This window comes from Quercus suber, unplaced genomic scaffold (assembly GCF_002906115.3).
Source record: "Quercus suber isolate HL8 unplaced genomic scaffold, Cork oak 2.0 scaffold_68, whole genome shotgun sequence".
Classification (NCBI taxonomy): domain Eukaryota; kingdom Viridiplantae; phylum Streptophyta; class Magnoliopsida; order Fagales; family Fagaceae; genus Quercus; species Quercus suber.
In genome coordinates, this window is record NW_027069533.1 from 1797521 (window position 1) to 1819990 (window position 22470).

General features: G+C 33.8%; 2 protein-coding genes and 1 non-coding gene across 6 annotated transcripts; 1 reads left to right on the forward strand and 2 right to left on the reverse strand.

The window, feature by feature from the left end:
* Nucleotides 1-2892: 2892 nt before the first annotated feature.
* On the reverse strand, nucleotides 2893-3001 carry LOC112005226 (small nucleolar RNA snoR100). Its single transcript, XR_002882192.1, has one exon. It is a non-coding gene; the product is annotated as a small nucleolar RNA snoR100 (small nucleolar RNA).
* Nucleotides 3002-7209: 4208 nt separating this feature from the next.
* On the forward strand, nucleotides 7210-17349 carry LOC112005140 (uncharacterized). 4 transcript variants are annotated; one of them, XM_024037389.2, is made up of 22 exons: nucleotides 7210-7423; nucleotides 7667-7727; nucleotides 8208-8313; nucleotides 8394-8471; nucleotides 8578-8683; nucleotides 8897-8919; nucleotides 9342-9523; nucleotides 10184-10300; nucleotides 10423-10465; nucleotides 10782-10870; nucleotides 12632-12727; nucleotides 12869-12923; nucleotides 13876-13972; nucleotides 14165-14378; nucleotides 14569-14734; nucleotides 14820-14857; nucleotides 15401-15473; nucleotides 15547-15651; nucleotides 15752-15777; nucleotides 15898-16813; nucleotides 16910-16959; nucleotides 17100-17349. In XM_024037389.2, exons 5-22 carry the CDS (start codon nucleotides 8642-8644, stop codon nucleotides 17267-17269), a joined length of 2502 nt encoding a protein of 833 aa, XP_023893157.1. In that variant the 5' UTR covers nucleotides 7210-7423; nucleotides 7667-7727; nucleotides 8208-8313; nucleotides 8394-8471; nucleotides 8578-8641; the 3' UTR covers nucleotides 17270-17349. The 4 variants fall into 4 exon arrangements, with proteins under 4 accessions (XP_023893157.1, XP_023893158.1, XP_065629134.1 ...); XM_024037390.2 differs by having other exon boundaries at nucleotides 8618-8683; XM_065773062.1 differs by having other exon boundaries at nucleotides 7227-7340.
* LOC112005141 (two-component response regulator ARR17) lies at nucleotides 17330-20300 on the reverse strand. Its single transcript, XM_024037391.2, has 5 exons — nucleotides 19978-20300; nucleotides 18668-18744; nucleotides 18103-18180; nucleotides 17821-17891; nucleotides 17330-17697 (listed from the first exon to the last, which is right to left on the reverse strand). Exons 1-5 carry the CDS (start codon nucleotides 20114-20116, stop codon nucleotides 17571-17573), a joined length of 492 nt encoding a protein of 163 aa, XP_023893159.1. The 5' UTR covers nucleotides 20117-20300; the 3' UTR covers nucleotides 17330-17570.
* Between the last annotated feature and the right edge of the window lie 2170 nt (nucleotides 20301-22470).

The window sequence follows — 22470 nt, forward strand, 5'->3', positions numbered from 1 at the left end:
CATTCCCCACAAACAACGCCAAACTGATGAAGTGCAAATTCGTCAGTCTAAGTGAGTACGTCCAGATGGAGCCAAGATGTTGTCTCTATGGTTGCAGAAATGGTAGATTAGCTTCCTTAGGATGGTCACCGGTGTGGTGCCTGCCACAACGTCTCCAATGCCAAAGTCAATATAAAGAAACTCTTTGGGAAAGAATAATGCAATGTAACAGAGCAAGAAATATCTCTAAGTGTGTCTATCTACCTTGTGTTGGCAATGTGAGGGCTTTATATATGTTGCCTTCGATTCTAGCCGTTGTAGTTGATATTGTGGTGTTAATGCCTTTCTTGGTAATGCCTTCTGCTTAGTAATGGAGTTTTAATATGCTCCCAACGGTTTGTAAAGCTGGTTTTGTAACCGTCCGAAGCATTATTGGCGGTATTGAATGGTCTTGCTACCCTCATTGGTGACGTGGGCACTTGTTTGGGCTCGTCTCAGAGAATGGTCTCACCTGTCTTATTGAGTTCATCTGCAGTTGATTTCGTCAGTCCCATCAACTAAAAACTTTTAGAAATTTGTAATCAACATGAAATAAATGTGTAATGTTTTAGGGCTTGTTTAGTACGTATATTTAAACAACAGTTTTCAATTTTTCTAGAAATACATGTAGATAAAAAAATGTGTGAAAATGCGTATAATATTGTTTAAAAATTAAAAATATATGTTTAAAATAATGCACCAAACAGCCTCTTAAAAATTTCATATGCACCATGACCCATGGGGGTGACACTGACACTCCCAATCATATCACTGGTAAACTGGGTCTCCTTTGGTATAATCTCCTCCACGGTTCTATTTAGGTTGTTTTCAACAACTACTGCAATTAAAATGTATTCAATTAATCTATAAATGAATCTCATCTAGGTCACATTTTGTATTATGTCTCGTCTAGGTCTCAAAACAGATTTGTCACACGTCACACACATCTTTGTCATCACACGCTGCCTAGTTTAAAGGACTATGACCCAATTTCCAATAACTTGGAAGAGGGACCAATTCATTCACCATTTATTTCACAATATTAATGTGTCTTTCTTGGATAAAATAATTTGGCATTGTGGCTCAATGTTTTGTGGTTTTTCAGTCTCCACATGTAGACTGGTATCCCCTTTAATGCCTGATCTGAACAAAGTGAGGTTGTAAACTCTATTGCCAGTTTGCAACATTGCAGGAAGTGCTAACTACTTTTGCTGGCACATAATTTGCGACTTCAATGAATCAATGAGAGTGGCCACTATGAAGAAGGTCAGAGAACCTACTGTTTGTTCCTAGTTGGTCCTGTTTAGTGTTGCATCCTGCTCTGATACCAAATTTGATCATATTGATTTAATGGGCAGTGGGTACTTTTTCTCTCTTAACAATGCCTTTAAATCTCCATGAGTTCTCATAAAATCTTATTTTTGTTTATAACTTGAGTAGTATGGGCTCAATTAAACCTTTTAAATAGCTGATGATTTTGGGTTCAAAATTTCTCTACATTGCACATGGAACTAGAGAAAGTTTTACAAAACTGGTGTACAGCCAGTTATACTTTGATTATAAATGTTGGGTTGTTAAGAACAATATATTAGCAAATTGACTCTATTTAAGACGAGAATGATAATATAAACTAATGGAAATACATTTCTAAATAAGAAAAATCGCTTAAAGATAATGTGACTTCTATTGATGAAATGTGCTATTAGAAGCACTGATTTTTCCACATACTATTTCATACACGCATAATGCTATTCATCTCTTTTGAACCTACTACACCTCAAAGAAAAAGACTTGCTATGAAAATGTATGTGAAGTTTTCAATGTGTCTAGAGTTATTGATTGATAGAAAAATTGTGAGATGATTTTGTAAAACCATTCCCCGAGCATGCCTTAATAACAGGATATGGTTAGCTATGTAGAGGAAGAATTGAAAACAAAGATCTTTTGTTTTTTAAATGTTCATTTTCAAAGAGAATTTCGTAGAGCGTCTTTTAAAATGTCTCTTGCTAAGAATCCAAACTTGCAATTGAATGATAAATAGCTTGTGATTAGTAGATGGGGTTGATGGTTATGGTCATTTTTGTAACTCCGTTTTGAATAGGACAATACGCTATACGTGGATACTCGTGACGCTAATTGATTTTTGGTATAAATTGATTCATATTTCTTATTTAATCATCAGAGACTTTACCAATTGAGCTAACTATAATCCACTGCGTCTATTGATATTTCATTGTGAGAATAATAAAATTGAAATGACTTCTAGTTAGCTCAATTGATAGTCTCAAATGGTTAATTAGAAGTTCAATTCCCACGTTGAATTTCTATAAACAAATAAAAAAAATTGAAGAATGCAAATGATATCCAATATTTTTGTAATTGTAATGTAATCCTAGATGATCGATATTATCCATGTGTAGTCAAAAGGGCCTTTGGCTCCATCCAAGGAGGCAGGCATCCAAGATCAAGTCTACACTCTTCCTTATATCAAATTGTAAAGAAATTTTTTTTTTTTTTTTATTAATGAAAGTGAAAATAAAGTTAAACTATCGACTAAATATAATATAAAAAAAATTAAAATTATCACTTATCACCCAAAAAATAAACATTGACCGATTCCAAAATGACTGAATATTTTCAATATTTAAAACTTGTCATGGTTAAACATGAACCATGCCGAGTTTAATACTCCTTCGTCAATGTGTTCATCTCCAAAGACCAAGTAAAAACTCTCTACTTCAAGAAGGTCCAAATAATTTATTCTTTTTTATAAAGAATTTAAAAACAACCTACCTCTGAGATGTACAACAAACAAAAATAAATCAAACAAAGATTGAAAAAAATGAAAGAAAAATATTTATTTATTTACTGAAAAGATGTGGGTCTTAAACCAGGCCCTCAAATCAAGAGAAAGCATCAGAGAGAGCAGACATGTTGACCCATGAATTCAATTTCCGTGTACACTACCATGCTTCCTTCATTCTTTTGTAATCCAGAGCATCGGCTTATTGTACACGGCTCTAACAACAAATGATTAAAAATACACTGTAATGCTACAAAATTCCATGGATGCAGAGCTTTTAGATATGAAAAACTTTGATTTGGAAGATATAAGCATGAAAAAAAATGAAGACCCAGATTTGAATATGAGATGCAGAGAGCGTAGATGCTGTTATCATACAGATTTGTGAGGCGCAACGATTCATTCTCTTTAACCTGCATTTATAGGTGAAGGAAGGGTCAGCTAGGGTTTTCAAAGTCTCTATAGATTCCTTAAATTACGAAAAGCCCGATTCTACTAAATAAATTAACTGGGCTGTGCCTTTTTGGGTTTTGGGCCTTGTGGGTTGCTAATGGGGCCGAGGCCCAAAATTCTCAAGTTGCAAACACATAACACACTGACCCTAGCAACCCAATTGGATCCGTTTTATGGTACGTTTGGATGGTATGATTTTGACATTTGAATTTGGATTTGAGTTATGAAAATTTAAATATCTTGTTTGAATATTTTAAAAAATGTTAAAGATTTGGATTTAAAATCAATAGATTTGAAATAACAGCTAAAATTAATGGATTTGAAATCAAATTCATTAATTTAAAATCTAAATCCAAATTTAAATTCAAGTTTTCAAACACAACCTAGAGAAAATATTCACTCGCGTGTATATGGCTTGAAATAATATATGCATACACTTCTCATTGACTCTTGAATGATGGATTTGAGTTAATTCCACTTCCTGCAATGGAAAGAAGAACTACTGGACTGGGAGAGAGCATCAACATCATGAAAAAAATATAAATTATGTCAGAATGCTCAATTCGTCTTCCTTATAAAAAAAAAAAAAATTGTCAATTCATCTTCCCTTTAGAAACAACTCACCGCAATAGAAAGTTTCAAAAATTTGTTAAAGTGGTGGTTGGTAATTTTCATCTTACGAATATTTGAGGTTACCACATACTAACGACATGGTTAGGTTGCTTGTAGTTGTCCAAATGTGTGGATATCTAGGGATTTAAGGGAACATTGATTGTATACATTAGAAATGGAAAATTGACTGATATTAGTGGAAGGTCAGTATTCTAGATATTATAATGAACCAACAATTATTTGGATGTGGTAGCATCATAAGATATTTGGATCTGACAAGCAGTTTTTGAGGGTTACATGGGCTTTTAAATGATATTAATGTGTAAGATCATTTTTTGGGTGAGCTCATTTGATGATTAAATCAACGGTCATAATTATATAATGAGATACTATTCTACAATGATATATAGCTATGCTAGTCAACTTTTGTAAAACAATCACAATTCCATAAAGAAATAAGATAAAACACTTTTTTTAGAAACAAATTTACTGCTAAATACACACACTTTAATTACACTTTCTCACTAAGTTCAAAAACATTACTTAACCCATAATATCACTACAAAAATGCCTATAAGAGGAAACACTTTGATGTAACATAATTTATAATTGTGAATTGACCTACACATTTTTGGAATCATATAACTCATGAAGACATTATGAAAGCATACATAATACAACATAACATGATTATTAAAGATGAACATGATGTCAATGGAGCAAAAGACTTCGGTTATGAATAAGTGTCTAAAAACATCCATGCAACAGTGTAACACAAGCATTCAACTAAGCTTACAAATTTCATTTGATGCCTTGCATTAGAGACAAAGAAATTCAATCTTAACTCCAATTAGATGTTGTGGAGTGCATATGGCAACGGCGTAGCTTCTCATAAGACCATTTAATTTTAATTTTCATGGTTTCATTATTTATTTTAGATTAATGCTACATATCCAAAAAATTTGAGAGCATCTCCAACTGTATAGTTAAAAGCATAAAAATCTTTATAATAGAGAATGGGACCATAAAAACACTCTCCAATGGCTTCTCTATACTTGGAGAACAATAACTCATCAAGTCTGATGGGCTACTATACATTAGCAATTGAATTTCTTGGATTAAAAAATTATACCAACTATTTATTATATCAATTCTTTCTCTCTCCTTTGGATTTTTTTTTTCTCTCATTCTCTCCGTTTCTCACATAATCCAAACACAAAACACAAAACACAATCCAATTCTTAAGATAAAGTTGAATCAGAACAAGCAAATATGAAAAAAAGAAAAAAAAAAGAAAAAAAAAAAAGAACAAGCCGATCTGACCCAGCTTGGTGGTAGGGAGAAGGACGAATAGCGGTGGGGCGGTGGACGTGGTAGTGCTGCATGGGGAACAACGATCTCCACCGGCTTTGTCCTTTCAGCAACCTCGATCTCCATCGGCGGTGGGGTAGCAAACGAGCATCAGTCTCTCTCTCTCTCTCTCTCATGTGAAGAGTGAATGAGGTTGCTGGAAGGTTCGTGAGGAGAAAAAGAAATAAAAGAAGGGGGATTGAGATCATTGGACAATGGGCACGTGTGTGGAGGAGAATGAAATGAAAGAAAGAAAAATAATATAAAGAATAAAAAATCTTAATTGAGAAATTCTACCACAATATTTTCACAATAAATTTTAAGTAACAGATTATTATTAGTTAATATTGGTGAGAAGAAAAATAATTTCAATGGTGAGTTAAAATTAGAACTAGTAACAACTTTCTACATAAATTTTGTTGCATCGGCGGTGGGGTAGCAAACGAGCATCAGTCTCTCTCTCTCTCTCTCATGTGAAGAGTGAATGAGGTTGCTGGAAGGTTCGTGAGGAGAAAAAGAAATAAAAGAAGGGGGATTGAGATCATTGGACAATGGGCACGTGTGTGGAGGAGAATGAAATGAAAGAAAGAAAAATAATATAAAGAATAAAAAATCTTAATTGAGAAATTCTACCACAATATTTTCACAATAAATTTTAAGTAACAGATTATTATTAGTTAATATTGGTGAGAAGAAAAATAATTTCAATGGTGAGTTAAAATTAGAACTAGTAACAACTTTCTACATAAATTTTGTTGCAAAAGTATTGCGTAAAATGTTGCAGATATAACACTTCTCATTTAAAAATATAGTTGTTAAAAAAAATGATGATAAAAAAAGAATAATGAATGAATGAAGAAATAATATTTAAATGAGATGGAGAAATGAATAAAAAATCTGTTGGAAAGTGTATTTGAAAAAGTGGTAGGTAGAAACTAAATGTCACTGTTCATTATCCAAATAGTACAAAAATTTGGTGAATCTGCTGGAGATGCTTTGACAACTTTTTTTAATGTTTGTTGAGTTTGCAAATTTTCATTGGTTCTCTTTCCGCCACTAACAACCCACCATATGTAAACTCTTTTTTTTTTTTTTTTGTTAAAACTGTTCTGTCTCTAGATTTTTTTTAAAAAATTTTTTAAATTTTTTTTATGCTACTTTGATTGTAATTTGAAGTTTATCAAACACACTATGTGTAGGCACCTCAAAAATTCCATTTTCAAATAATGTATCAAACGTGTATAGATATATTTAAACAGTGAGTGTGCACTAATTTTTAGGAAAAAAAAAGTTTCTACCGTAGTTTTTTTTGTTTTGAATTACAATTTTAACCTTATTTTTTATTTTTAAGAATAAGGATTATCTAATTAGATTAAAGGTATTTTTGAGATTTTCTAAAATCATAACTAGCTTTCTGAATCTTCTTAATATATAGAGATTATTATTCATATATAAAGACAAATGCAAATGATTATTCAATAATAAATTGTCTTATTTTGTATTTACCATAAAAAAAAAGTCTTATTTATTTATGGGTAAATTACAAAGTTGATCCTTATCCTTTATATTATATTTCATTTTGGTCCCTAACTTTTTAATTGTGTTAATTTAATCCCTAACCTGTTTAATGTTGTGTCAATTTGGTCTCTGCTGTTATTTTTTAGATAGAGAAAGCTGATGTGTCAAATGAAATAATAAAAATTAAATTTTCATGCCACATCAACTGCTAACTATTTTACCAAATCAAATTAAAAAAATAAAAAAGAAAAAAAAATAGTAAGTAGAGCCACACATTTTGGCACAACAAATGTCACAACTTGCCACATGGCGAGTTGTGGTTGGTGGAGGGGTGGCAAAATGTGTGGCACCAGGCTTATTAAAAAAATAAAAATAAATAAATAGTAATTCTAAAGTTAGTAATTCAGAAGTTTTTGTCCTTTGCTGGTCCACCCCCATAGTCCACTTCACCAACGTCAGGAAATTTCAGAACACACATTGGGTTGATCACAAGAAGATGGGGAAATTATAAGGTGGTGTGGATGGGTTTGCGGCTAGAGATAGGAGGTGCCAAAAAGCTGATTGGGTAGCCGAACTTTATTACCCAGTAAGACAGGATGCAAAGTAGAGCAACAAGTTTGCCGATTAGGATTGTTTGCTGTTGGAGATTGGGCATAATGCCTCTGCAATGTAGTGATGTTCCCTATTGTTTGTGATCTATATTTTTAAATGTCTATATGATTCGAATGAATTGATATTAGAATTGTTTTCAGATTTTTATATTGTTATATTTAACAATGATTAATATTAACAGATCCAAAAAGTTGTTTTCAATGTTTTTTTATATTTAAAATTCTAATCTTACTAGGTAATGGGTCTAGAGAAGGGAGATGGTGTTTGATTTATTTTCTTTGAAATCTTGGGTTGAATCAGAGTTGCATTGATGGGTCTCTCGTGCTTTGGTGATGGTAGCAATGTTGCAGAGAGAAGTGAGGTGAGGAAAGAAGATGAGGAAATTACACAAATTAAGTGTGCTTTTTATTTTTTTTTAAACCGTTGGATAAGTAAATTGCCATGTGTCATTTAACATTTCAATTTGAGTTTTTTATTTTTATTTTTTATTGTTTAAATCTGATATGGCGTTATAGTTAGTGGTTGATGTGGCATGAGAAATCATTTTTTATTATTCCATTTGACATATTAGCTTTTCTCATCCAAGGGATAACGGTAATAACCAAATTAACATAGTATTAAAAAAGTTAAGGACTAAATTGATACAATTAAAAGTTAGAGACCAAATTGAGATATGTCCTAAAGTATAGGGGTCAATTTTGTAATTTACTCTTTATTTATTTATATTTATGTAACGAACTAACAAAGGCGCCACAGAGTCCTTACAGTCACAAATACAAATAGTTTGAAATATTTTGAACCTTCGTTGTTTTTTAAATTTCTACTGTTGTATGATAATCAGATATTGGGCATTGGCATTTGGCACAGAGAGAAGCGCAATCAATTCGTTAATTGCAGACGAATCTCTCAAATCAGTTCCTCTCTGTGTTGCTTTGCTTGCTTGCTTCGTAAGTATTTATTTGATAATCAACCTACCTATTATTCCTTGTTAATTTAAACCAACTTTAATTTTTGTGAAAAAATTTAGGGTTTTCAAGTGTAAGAACAAGCTCAAGCTTCGTGTTCAAGAGCATTTTGCTTCAGTTCCTGAAACTTTTCGGACTCGGTAGTTGTTCTTCTATAATTGAACACCATGCGATTTACATTTCTTCAAATTCTGATATTATTTGCGTATTTTTGTTTTTTTGACCAAAATTGTTACATTTTGCTAGGTTTTCGGTGAATTTTGACTCTGGTTTTATTAGCGGTTAGGGTTCAGATTTTGAGTCTCTGACAATGTTGCAATGGATGGGAGGGTCGAGGCGGAAAGTGGCGAATGTAAGTGTGGCTGTTTCGGCGTCAAAGAGTTCAATTAGTTTTTCAAATTCATTGTATGATCATGAAGTTTATTTATGTTTTTAACATTCAATTTTTTTGAAAGCAACTTCAGAGTTTTGTGAAATGATGGTGAATTTGAGTTCTGATATGTGTGAATTTCTGATTTTGTGCATGGTGTTCATTGAATTGTTGCTGGAATGGCTAAAAATCCAGTCAAGGAAGTCTACTCAGAAGAGGTATATAGATATGTGTTACATTTGTCCTTTTTTTTTTTTTTTTTTTTTTTTTAAATTAAATTTTCGATACAATTTTCTTATCAACTGCATGGAAATTCTTTAGCAGAAGCTGAAAAATGAAGTTATAGGGTTATATTTGTGAATGCATTTTGCTGTTGGATGATATTTATTTTTGGGTTTTTTTTTTTTAATGAATAATTATTTCAAGGGTGGGAAAATAATTTCTGTTTGATGGGTGTTATAGGCTAGGAAGCACGGACACTTCATTAGGGTGTTGTATTGGCCGTTTTATGTTATAATTTTTCAGAAATTGCTCGTGTCATACTTTTATCCGTTCCTGTGTCCATGTCTGTTCTTCTGACTTATAGGATATTGTTAGATACAGAAAATCTGTATGTTGTGACTCTTATTAATCTTTGAAGGCAAAAGCAATACTTTGAGCAAAGGAAACGACAACAGCAGCAGCAGACAGCTGGGTCAGAGAGCTATGCTGATGGAATGAACGCATGTGGCGAACATCACAAAGAACAGCGATCACTGGATATTCTTAGTTTGCTTAACTTGTCAACAGTTTCTCAAGAATGCTACTCTGCTTGCCCTAGTGGTAAGTATATTAATATTCTATCAATACCAAAAGTTACTGGCAGATTTTCTTGAGTTTGTTTAAATAAATTGAGAATTAAGACTAATGATGTGATGCTGAAATTTTCCTAATTATATTTTGTAATTGGATCGGATATTTAATTGTTGAAATTAGACAGATGGAGATGGAACCTATCTAGCAAACACACATGCACATTGAGCCATCTTTGACTGTCAGAGGCTGGTGACAGGACCGTCTCCATGCCCCTGGAGTCAATTATTGGGCTCCAAGCTCTAACTTAACTCTTCATAATAAACCAATTAGCTGCCTATTTTTTCACTTTCCAGTTTTTTGTTTTCTTTCTGAAACTTCGGTTGGTAATTTATTAAAAAAAAAAAAAAAATCTTTAGTAACATTTGTACTGTATTGTTTTAATGGCCACTGGCTTAGGGCTTCTAATTTTGGTGAATGAGTCAGTTTGATTAAATCTGCTAATGAAATATCTGGAAGGGCAGTAATGTGTTAGCAATATGAATATAGATTCACCAGAGATCTTGGATGCCTTGCCGTATAAGATGTGTTGTTGTTGATGTGTTTTATATGCTTGTTTTTATTCTTGCTATTTAGAATATATATGCTTTCTTATCTGTTCTTCTATGTCCTTCTGTACAATTATATAAGGAAAAGAAGATCTAGAGGTTAATGCTTCGACAGTGAAGTACAATATCTCAAAGGGTCCACCAACAATCCTTTCCCACACAGTTACTCATCCCGATTCTGTCGAGTTCAAGGAAGCAAGTATGTTCTCTAACGGATCTCCACTACTGTGTGAACTTAGGCATGTTTTCTGACCACTGTTCTCTGGACTTTTATAAGTGGATATGAGATGTTTAACATATGATGGTTGTGTTCGTAAACAGGAAGCCCATCACATTGCCGAGTGGAGACTGTATCTCCAAAGAAGTGAGTGACGAGTGTATGTCCACATGTTATACATCTTGATACGTATTCAGAACATCTCTCTAAACTCCCCTCAACAGAGCATTATTTCAACTTATTAACAACTAAAGAGATGTGGTTCTCAGTACTATTATAATTACAATGCTTCCAATAGAGCAAGGATGTATTTTCCACATATGTTGTGTGGTTGTACTTGAATTTGTTGCGACTTCTGGAAACCAAATCTGCTTATTTTCATATCATAACATGATTTTATCTGTGAATTGTTTGCTTGAAGAGTGCATGTTTTTCTCATGAAGAGTTGATGTATTTATTACAGGGTTGGAATTGGTGCCCATAATGATAACAATGCTGTTTTCAAGGGAACTGATTCAAAACATGATCAATGGAAGACAGCTAATGATCAGCGTAAGTAGCAAACATTCATTGGCAATAACCTTTGAACTCCCTTGCTTCCATGCTTTCCCTGCTAGGCTCAGGCTTTCAAAAATAAGGTTATTGATATATATGCACATATATGTGTGTGTTTTATTGTAGTGGTATTTTATTAAGAAAATAGGTTACTTTATGCACACAAAATGAAAACAAAGTAGCCTAATAAGATTTTTAAAAATAATTCAAAAAATTATGCACAAAAGTAAAGCGATTCTTTAAAATCTAGTAGGGAATTGCTATTGGTAAGATCTCACACACGGGACCAATCAAACAGATCTCTAATCATCAAAGATTCCAATTGAGTCAACAAGCTTTACATCTTGAAACGTGCTTTTGTTCCATTCCCACTCACAGACCCATACAGCACCAACCAATCAAATAGAAACCTTTCTTGATGAGATTCTCACAAATAAGAATCCCCCTAGTCTATATTCCAAACAAAGAAATGAACCCTCTTTGGAGCCTTGACACACCAAATACTCTTCCAAGGAAAAATGAGTAGTAATGGTATCTCAGATGGCCTCCTAATACGAATGAACATTAAACCTACCACTCCTATTTAGTCTCCATCTTAGCTTATCACCCACCTCACCCCTGAAAATGGACATTTTTGTATAAAAGATCGAGGAGAGAATTCACAGACTCTAATTCCTAGTCATTAAAACCAAAAAACCTGTGGAACTTGAGGTTCCAACTCCTCCCACCCCGTCCACCAGGCTAACCCAAATGAAGTGAAGTGAGGCATCTTTAATTGCTAAGCAAGCATACAAAGCAAGGTACAAATTCTTCAAAGAATGGTTCCAACACCAATGGTCATGCCAAAACCTTATGCGCTTGCCATCCCTCACAGTGGAATGCAAATGTAGAATAAATTTGTCCCATCTCGCCCTAATTTCTTTCCATAAACTACACCCATGGGCTTTCTAACTGACTTTGAAGTCCACCCAGCCCAGTTGTCCCCGTGCCCAGCAGCTATCACTTGTCGTCGTAAAAAGTGTCTTTGTTCCCAAAGCATCAAAGCCATTTCCCCAATAGTGCTTTGTCAAAGATTTCTAACTTCCTTACCCCCAATCCACCCTTTGCAAGAGGAAAGTAGATTGTATCCCGTCCCACCAATGAGAAATTGAACTTCTGAGGCACCCTACAAAACGTTCCTATATAATATCTCCAACCTGTTGACCATGCAGGTGGGAATGGTAAAAAGAGAAAGATTGTATGTAGGTAAGATTGAAAGTGTGCTTTTTAACAGTGACAATCGACATTCCTCTTTCTCTAGGATAGGGTTCCACACAAATATAGCTTTAAAGGAAGCCTTCAATGACATCCCTAGGTATGTCATCGGCAAACTCCCAACTTTACAACAACGTATATTTGTTAGAACTTCCATGTTGCCCACATTTCCTATAGGGACCATCTCACTCTTATCCATATTTACTTTCAGGCTTGTAACAACCTTGAAACAAGTCAACATCCTTCAGAAACAAAGAATATGTTCAGTATCCGCATCACAATAAAATTGTATCATCTGCAATTGAAAGATGGGAGATAGAGAGCCTAGTTGTTGTACCCCTACCTCTGTTCTCTTCAACATCCGACTTAACTCTTCCATATCCAGTATAAACAGCAATGGGGACAATGGATCCCCTTGTCTAACCTCCCTTGAAAGTGCTTCATTATATGTGTGACTAAAAAAGTTGAATTTTCATAACTTTTTTCCCTTCATCTCTCTCTTAGAGCTATCTGTTCTTGATTTGCTTGGTGATGATGAACTAAACGGCAATGAAGAAGTCCATCCGATGCATGAAGATCATGTTGCATTTTCTGTTGAAGGTATGATGTTGGTTTTGTGTATGAAGCCAGGTTTTATATTTTTCAATTCATAGTGTTCAATATTAGCAAACACAATATATTGGTAGATTATTTGTTAAACAACATAAACTAGTATTTATTACTGCGTTTCTTACTCATCAGGTTTGGGTAAAGTGGGAATGGAGACACCAGTCCATTCACCACAACAACCTGGCAGGTAATTCAGATATGACATTTCCAAATCATCATTCTGTATTAGCTTTTTCTGATATTCTATTGACATGTAACGTATTTGCTGCCATCTTCCATCCATATTATTCTAATACCATCATTGTAATTTGGTTTGTACACCATATCATGATCATAGTGATCAGTAGGATGTTGTAATTCTTAAGGCTTTTTTGTGTCTTTGTACATGAAGTAGTCTTTCTTTAATAAAATGATATCAGTAGGATATTTCTCCAACTGAAATGATATACTCATTTTTTTGAAAAAAAATTATGGAACTCTAGGACTAGATATTTATAAATTGATATGCCATTGGAAAGTCAAAATCCCCTCCTACTTAGTGAGTATTTGCTTGTATAGATGAAAAAGTTTTGGAAAACAAGCAAGAGTATTCTCATAGTTAGGAACTGAAAATTACACATTTTTAAAAATAGCTGATTTGTCTTTGTCTAGTTGGTGAAATTTGCTTCAAGGTGTGTCCAATGCTAATGCCTGAGAAATTTGTTTGAACTATTTAGTTTGTTTTTCTAGATCTTAAAGCAATGCCTATTTAAATGCTTCTACCAGTGTTCAAGTTACTAGTGCTAAGTGCTAAAAGAAAATGCTATGCAAAAACATCCAGTCCATGTTCTTTTGTTTATGTGCTAAGGGGTGCTTATTGGATTGCGATCCCAGTATATTCTTCAGTTTTCCTTGTATCTGCTTTAGACTTACTGTTGATTTCGCTGCAAGTGATCTGCTCATGATTGACAATACTAAACCATTAAAAAAATCTGGTTCTTTGATTCAGTTCTCTTTTGATGTCTACTTCTGTTGAAAGAAAGGGTCACATTGCTCTTCTTGTTAAAGCTTGCATGTTTGACTTTCCAGTACTGAATCATCCTTCATGAGCTTATTGTTTCACTTTCCCATCTTAACTCTTAATGCTTGTTTGATTATAGATACTTCTCATTTGGTTGCTCACCTTTGAAGGCTGCAAGGCAAGTAGCTATGTCAAAGAACCGTAACTCATTGCTGGGTGAAATTGAAATTGAAATGGTGAGAGCATTATTGAATGCATTCTTATACAAATTAAATTGTTGCATCACTCTAATTTCTATAGTTCATGTGCCATAGCTATAAAGCTTTTCTTAATGCCATAGTTAGCTTTTCTTTTGTTGTTTTTATTATATTCTGAGACTAGCCCGGCAATAAAAAAATTGATTAATTATTTTGACATGCTGAATGCAGGATACAATGATGCAAGATATCAATATGCCCCTATGTGGCAGTTCTCTGGAGTTTTCATCAGGCATAACGCATTCATATAGCAATCCCAAGCAGAAATCAGTCTCTGCCAGAACTTGGATGCAACATGACAGTCATGATAGTAAAACAAATAGTTTGTTTGGTGACAGAAGAATCTTTTATGACCGTGAGAACAACAATGAGGATATATGGGATGGTAGTTTACTATTTTTCTTCTTTTTTAAAAATGATTTTTATCTTTAAAAAATTTTGGTATATTTCCCCATATCATTGTTAGTTATAAGCTTATAAGTTGATCTGCATCTCCATTCTTCTATTTTCTACTAAAAATAAAAACTGGTGTGATCATTCTGTTAATTTGCTCTCTTTTTTTCAATGTCCATCAGCTAGGTCTTGCTTCCTAGATGACAACTTCCTTGATGAGAGGGAGCATGAAGTATCTTGGAAAAACTGGCCACCTGAAACTGAGAGTAATTCTATGGATTTTTTAAAATACGGACACTCGGAGATGTCAGATTATGCTTTTGAAGAATCCCATCTGCTGAAGAAAAGGTGTTCTAATAAGACCGATCTTTTGTATTCTCATTTTCAAGAAATGATTGTATAGCTTATTCATGAAATTGTTATATCTGTGCAGGGATGCTGCAACAGCAATGGACAGATTCAACATCTTAGGTGCTCTGTCTCAGCTGAACCATGAAATAGTACCTCTATTAACATATTGTAATCAAGTTCATGAAACTATAGTGGAGTGGAAATATTCTGTCATTGCTCTGTACATTTTTTAAAAAGAAAAACTGCCAACTGCACTTGCCTAGTATCATTATTGGTTATAGTTCCTTGGTTCTTTGGAAACCTTACCCTGGTCCCTTCAGATTGTGTATGTAGCATGGTAAAGTGCTTTACTGTAGTGGTTTCTTCTGGAACTTAGGGAAATCATTTGTATAACAGTATATATTATTATCCTAAAATTTTGGTCCCTTAGGATTAGAAGGTAGGGTTAACCTTAAAACTTTTTCAGGGATCCTGTTTTGCTACAGTTCTATCCTATTTAGATAAGTTTTTTTTTTGGGTGAGTGGGGAGGGGGAGGAGGAGGGGATATGGTTTTGGAATACAGAGAATGTAGGTTCATTTGTTTTAGGGATTTAAAAATATATATATACATTTTTTTTTTTTTTGTTAGTATTGTGCTTTGCTCACTTCATTTTGGTAATCAGAGTCACCTGCTTCATTTTACAAGCACCAAGCATCAGAAAGTGACATTGACTTCATGATTTCAAGTAGAGCAAGGTAGGCCAAGTTTTTAGGACGGTTTTATAAGTAACTTGCATAGTCTCAAGATTCTGTCTTTGTTTGATGATAGACGGCCAACTTTGGGAAGAAAGTTTGATTTTAGAGATGTAACCAATCAATCAGATTGGTTTTGCTTTACAACAGAGGATGCAAAAGATAATTTGAGCACCCTGAGGTAATTGCAAGTTGTTTCAAAGTCATTTCACATGGTTTTTTTTGTTATTTTTTCCAACTTTGACATAAATGCTTCATTACCCATTGTATACTTTTGGCAGCGAAGAGTCCTGCTCATCCAGTGCAGGTTATATTCTTTGATTACAAAGAACTTTATTAACTACTCAGTATTAGTTTGTTTCTATATTCACTATGAATACATTCTTATGGTTTACTGAAGTGATCTTTTTCCCATAATTTGTGATAGTGTGGGGTGAAGCAACCAATCATTTAGAATCAAATGCTGCAGCAAGACAGAGAAGGAGACATAGCAATGCTTTTGCTAGCCCTCGAAAAAAATATGATGTGAAGAAAATTTTTGCCAAAGAGACGGATGAAACTGTACAAGTAAATGATTTGTGTGGTTCGGGAAAATGTACAAATATGTCAAATCCATCAAAGTCAAAACCATCCCATCACTCTCAAGGAAAATTAGGACAAAACGACAGTTGGTTTTATGAGGATGGATATAATTCAGTTAAAATGAATTCAGGTTTCAGTTCTTTCTCTCGAAATTCAGAGACAAAAATTCCATTCTCAGGCTCCAAGATTTGGATGGAAGATCCTTCCACTGAGTTGCCTGTCCCTAGATCAGATATTGATGCCAAATCTTCTTTTGATAGATCTAAGTATGGGGAACGTTTAGCATGTTCACCTTCTGGCAGTTTCATCACTGAAAAGTTTGCATTTCATGATTCCCCTATATCCTCCAAGGTTAAGTTTGGCTCAACCATGCCAGATTTATCTCCTGATTCTAAACTGGAAGGCACGCCTCTGGGTTCCTTGCATCTGGCTGGCTCTCATGGTGAGACACCCTTTCCTGATATATCAGCAGAGGAAAGTGCTAGTAGAGAAGTGGAAAATAAAGCAAAAATCCAGCCAGCCCCCTTCAAAAAATTGGGGCTTATTGAAGAAATTTGCATGGGTAATGACCTTTTTTCAGAGAATAAAAAGGCAATAGATGGTTTGAGCTCAGGCAACAATGGTTGTGGATGCGAGGAAGAGAGAGGTGAATCTCAAGAAGTAATGCAAAATTTAGAAACATCTTCTCCAGACCATGCAGAGCGGGTGTCATCGTCTTTGTCAATCTCTGAAAAACTTCAAAGCATCGTAGAAGAACATGAGTAAGTTACATGTCTTCTTGTTATTGTTTTTTGTTCCCTTGCCTAAGAGTTCATATATTAAACCTACTAGGCTAAAATGGTTATGTTTGTGGCCAGACATTATGATGGTGATGAAGCTACTCTTCCATGTCAAAATGAGAATAAAGGTGTGTATTTGTTGGACTTTTTCTCATGAACTACCCTTTAAGTTGCATTCACAAAATTCTTATGGAATTTTTTAAGTTCAAAATTTTTTCATCATTTTCTTTCTATGGAATTAAACTGTTTTACTTGTATGTTGCTGCAGAAATACAAGATATTGGACCTCAGGAAAAAGGGATAGTAAGGAAAACAGAGAGTAACTGTGACAACTCGTCTTGTCAGGTGATGATGCTTGAAAGCTATGTTCTTCAGCTTCTTTGTGTGCAAAAGGTACTGAAGGATGCATCTGCACAGGACACCGTGAAGAAGGTATAACACCTTCACCACTTGTAATAGAATTGTGGATTCTTTTGAAAGTCATGGATAAAAAGATCATAAAGAAACTTTTACTGTTATTTTGCCATAGCCCCACAAAATATTTGCACTAATGCCAATTAGAAAGAGCAAAAGCCACATAATGTGCTGCTATATACATAGCAAAACTTTTAGATTAACTATAGAAAGATAAACTAAACTAACACCGTTTCTAGACAGCAATAGATGCACTTAGGTCAGTCTTCATTTTCCTTTTCTTATGGATTTTTTGGTGCATATTCTTCTTTTCTAAAGGAGGCACTTATCTTCCCATGCAAAGCATCCCTTTGTGAGGATTGCTGAACTTTGTTAACTGACATCTTAACCTATTAACATCTGATTTCTGGAGCGGCTTCAACATGAATTCCTCAGCTCCTTCATCCATGCACCTGATCAAGTAAAGAAAACAGAAGACAAAATAAAAATTAAATAACGTTTGGAAAAAAAGAAAAGAAAAGAAAAAGAAAATAAGAGTAGAAAAATTAAATGTAGTTTTTAGTGCTAGTGGTTACTTCTTAATTCGAGTTGGGACATTCTCAGATGACACTATCACCACTGGTATATCCTTCATGGTAGGGGATTCCTGCTTACAGGGACAGATTTATGGTTAGAGTTGTCATTAAGTGCTATTGATACATATATGTCAATAGGAGACCCTTTAATACATCTTATATACTCTGATGCTTTCATGGTATGTTAAGTAATGATTAAATAAATGATCAATGATGTATATCTTTAGAGACTGGGATTGATGCAATAATGCAATAAAAGACTCACAAACAGAGTTTTCTTACCTTAATTTTTTTAAGTAGTTCATACCCTGTCATCCCTGGCATACAATAATCAGTGATTATCAAGTTTACCTTCGAAGCCTGCAAAGAGATACCTTATGAGTTATACAGTGAAAGGTAAAGGTAACACGTCCAATTATTGATGAGTTTTAATGCAATTATTGCATATAAAAAAAAAAAAGTTTTAATGCAATTATTGATCTACATTCTTTATGTAGCCATTGGAGTAGCTAAGTCAGTGCAATTATTGATCCACATTCTTTATGTAACCATTGAGTAGTTGAGGGAGCCCATCTGACTGGGGTAATCCCTTGGGTTACTTGCCACTATTTTGAGCCAGTTTGGGAGGGTTGCAACTTTTAATAATGTGAGAAGTTAAACAGCTTGGGATAAGCAATGCTTTTACTCTCAAAAACCACCCAAATTGCACAAACCTCTTCACAAAATAAATAAATAAATGAAACACCTATGAACAACAGAGCAATAATATGCAGTGCCTTATTAGGTAAATGGTTATTTAAAATGATAATAAAATTACTTTTCTTCCTCGAGTTTAAAGGCTACTTACAATGCTATTGAGGGTGTGTTGCCCATCACCCAGGCCCAACAACTCCAGTGCCTTTTGCCCGTTTTCTGCTGTCGTTACTAAACGAAAAGAACCCAAATTACATATTAGGCATCAGTACATCATAACGTAAGTAAAGCCTCTAAAGTTGAAGGGTTATAGTGAGATGCATTAAAAATTCAGGAAGTGGCCCTTCTGGCCCTAAAAAAAGAAATAAATTATCTGGGTCATATAATTAGTACTGAACAACGGAGCACATTAGCTGAGAAATGTGATAAACACGATTAAAGTGTATGGATGTGTCAAGCTTTGGGTCTTTAGCTTAACCCAGAACGTCTTTTTTTTTTTTTTTTCCAAGAAAAAAAAAAAAGTTAAAAAAACATCTCTCAATGCATGAAATTTTACAAGTAATGATTATCACAAACTCATTATTACATACTTACCATACACACATTGTCTCATGGATTAAATTTTTGTTTTGATAATATAATTTCAAAATTTTAACTAAAATTAGGGCCCGTTTGGTAATGTTATTTTAGTAATATTGTTTGTATTTTTTGAAAATATGTATGATGTTATTTAAACACTAAAAACTATTGTTTAAACACTGATAACAAACTGCCTATATTTTCAAAATACATTTTAAATAGAGTGTATATGAAGCGTTAATTTTCCCATTTTTGATTCCCCTGTTACCCTACCATCAAGAGAAAGTTGTTCTCTAAAAAAAAAGTTAAAAAAAACTTGCTGGGCTTCGGCCCACTAGGTGACAACTGGTCAAGTCTACGGTAAGACACCTGGACATTGTGCAGTTGCTTTTTAAGGACGTGTCTCCCTTGGTGTTTCTATTATGAGTGCCAGTGAAAATAGACACACATTATATATGGGATCCACATACCTCAAAGGATATTGAGTGATGGTGACCAAGATCAGTAAGATGCACCCCTAAGATGTGAACCATGGATGGTCTCTCCTCGCTCAGACAAGACAACTACTTCCACTCCTTTTTCTTTCTTTTTTTCTTCTTTTGTGTTAAGACTTAAGTAGGAATTTGAGACTACCATTTTAACCAACTTCTACTTCTACTACTGTTTAAATCATCCTATAAACCGCTAAAAACTGCCTATTGAAATAGTAGAACTGAGATTGAAAATAGTTATGAGAGAATGACTGTTCAGTTACAAACTGACATGAAGACATAATGTTCTATAGCATCTGTTTGCTTACTATGAAAAAAAAAAAAAAAAAAATGAGAAAGGAAAAGAAAATCAAGAAAACCAAGAAAGAGAAAAGGAGAGAGGGGGCATATATACCTTTACATGAAGAGTTGGTAAGTAGCTTTTCAATGAGTTTACGGTCCAACAAGCTGTCATCAACAGCTAAAACATGTGGTTTCTCATCCCCCAATGCCATTGATGCTGAAGAAAAAGAAGAAGAAGAAGCCATTCTCATATGCCTGAAGGTTGCAATGAGAGCCCCAAAGCTATATGCACACAAAACCCTTTAAAGGAAGACAAGAAAAGAGACCGCTTTAACAAACAAGACAGCAAAAGGGAGAAGAAAAAAACGTTTCTCTGACAAACTCGGCCTAAAAGGGTACGAACCTAGCTATGTGAAAACAATATATTGTGTTGGGGGTGGGGCTATGACAGTGGGGGCCCCTCCTTCTGCTCTTGTAGGTTAAAAAAAAAAAACAAACAAAAAAAAAAACACAGAGGGTCTGAGTATTAAGAATAGTAGCACAGAAAAAAGAAAAGGAAATGAGTTACAAAATCAAGGTGTCACAGATATTTCGTGATCCTTTTTGGTATTTGGGTTACACAAACAACAACAGTGTCACCACCTCGTCTTCCTAAACCAAATTCAGATCCCAAGAGCCAGAGAGAGATCCTACAGCTCACCAAAACTGTTTCAATTAGTATCTTCTTCTATTTATACTCTTCCTTTTTTAGGCTAGGAAGGAGAGGAGCCCCTATTTTATTCTCTGGACAAAATATTGTAGTAGAATCTTGTTTATATTAAATGTTAGAGTTTATTCTTATTCCATGTGGATTAAGGGATTCGTTTTACAAAAATGGTATCTACACAATCTACACGTTACCAAACGTTATCAAGGGACAATGGGACCTAAAAAGCTAAGCTAAGACTCCTAGCATGGTTGTAAGAAAAAGCAGAGGATACCAATGGCTAGGAGCGATCAGATTGTGGATTTATTCTTCCGGTTGGCCAGCTAATTAAACCAAAAAAAAAAAAATGTCCTAAGGCAAAGTTACACCACAAAATCTACTTAATAGTTATGTAACTTTTAAGAGAATGTGTGATAAGTTATACTACATATAAAACACAAGAGAAAGAAACTGATAACTATACTTAATGATATGCCTAAATTAGCAATTGAACTCATATGCTTATATATAGGCATGCGTATATTAAAGCATGGTCAAGGTTAATTGAATGATTCTAAGTAATATAACCTTGCAGTGATATTTCTTTTCTATGTTTTTTTTTAAGAAGCGTATTTCTTTTTTATGTAAATGTGGAAGTTTAGGCTTAAACCAATCTACAGATTCCATTTTGATATTGAAATTAAAAAAAAAAAAAAAATCAATCCTTTTGTTAAAAGGACTAAAGGAGAAAAAATAAACTATTTTCGTAATCCAAATTTCTTCAAGCATATTGAAAAGTCAATGAAAATGCAAATGCTCTTATAAAAGGTAGGTAAATCGTATAATTGATATATAACATAATTCTTGTATGTCCAGCATGTGTGTGTGAGAGATCAGAATAAATCATTTGGATGGGTTTTTGACTTTTATTTTCATGATCTTATTTGCTTGTGCTAGAAAATATTACCTTTTTGGCATAATCTTCTTGTGCAGAAGAATCTGAAGATTTCTATTGATTTTATACTCTGAAATCATTACAAAGACAAAAATGGATTGCATAATCATTTTATTTTATTTTATAGGGATTGCATAATCATTTTAATTGTTCAAACAAAGGTGTTGAGAAATAGAGTGAAGGGTTGTAATTGAAGTGGGACAAATTTCCAACTCGGCTTGGTTAGTAACACATAAAATTACATTGTTAATTGTAATTTTGGGATTTTTGAAAGCTATCAATATTTTGTCCAAGTTCAGGGTAACGATATTTTATATATTCATATCAATGTAAAGGCTCTCTTTAGTCTCTACACGCCCCCCAACAAAAAAAAAATATATATATATATATATATATATAGAGAGAGAGAGAGAGAGAGAGAGAGAGCCTTCATTATTGGTTATTGTTCCTATCTTTCACAGCCCTGATACTATGCAAGGGTCAACACTAGTGACTAGACCTTTCGTTATCGGTCATTGTTTCTAAATTTGACCCGGCTCGATTACATTACACTATACTCATATCAATGACCGATAATGAAGGGTCCAATAAAACACAAGCTTCTTACCAATATTTTGCGAAGTTTCTCAATGTTTGCTTCTCCTAGTCACTGGCATGTTATTCTTTAGAGATATGCTTTGTCCACACTATTATATAATACTTCTTTGACAAATTTTAAGTGATAAGTTGTCACTGATTTTAACTCATTAGTAATAGTCAGTAACAATTTGTCACTTATTATTTGTTGTGGACATAAAAATTCTCTATTGTTATTCGCTAAGATCATAGGGAAATTTTCCACTTTTATTGTGGTGAATGTTAACGATTTCATTGTCCCTAGCATTGATTTCTATGCAATTCAAAAACTAAAAACACTTCCCTGCAAAGAATTTCTTGAAGTACTTCCATAGCATTGAGATTACATG

Bases quoted from the DNA above. Each gene is read 5' to 3' on its own strand.
- LOC112005140 (XM_024037389.2), top strand. From the start codon at position 8,642: ATGTTGCAATGGATGGGAGGGTCGAGGCGGAAAGTGGCGAAT. The intron at 9,524-10,183 runs GTAAGTATATTA...CAATTATATAAG, and splicing joins CTACTCTGCTTGCCCTAGTG to GAAAAGAAGATCTAGAGGTT. The intron at 14,735-14,819 runs GTGTTCTAATAA...ATATCTGTGCAG, and splicing joins TCCCATCTGCTGAAGAAAAG to GGATGCTGCAACAGCAATGG.
- LOC112005141 (XM_024037391.2), bottom strand. From the start codon at position 20,116: ATGAGAATGGCTTCTTCTTCTTCTTTTTCTTCAGCATCAATGGCATTG. The intron at 18,181-18,667 runs GTAAGTAGCCTT...ATCTCTTTGCAG, and splicing joins AACACACCCTCAATAGCATT to GCTTCGAAGGTAAACTTGAT. The intron at 17,892-18,102 runs GTAAGAAAACTC...CCCTGTAAGCAG, and splicing joins AACTACTTAAAAAAATTAAG to GAATCCCCTACCATGAAGGA.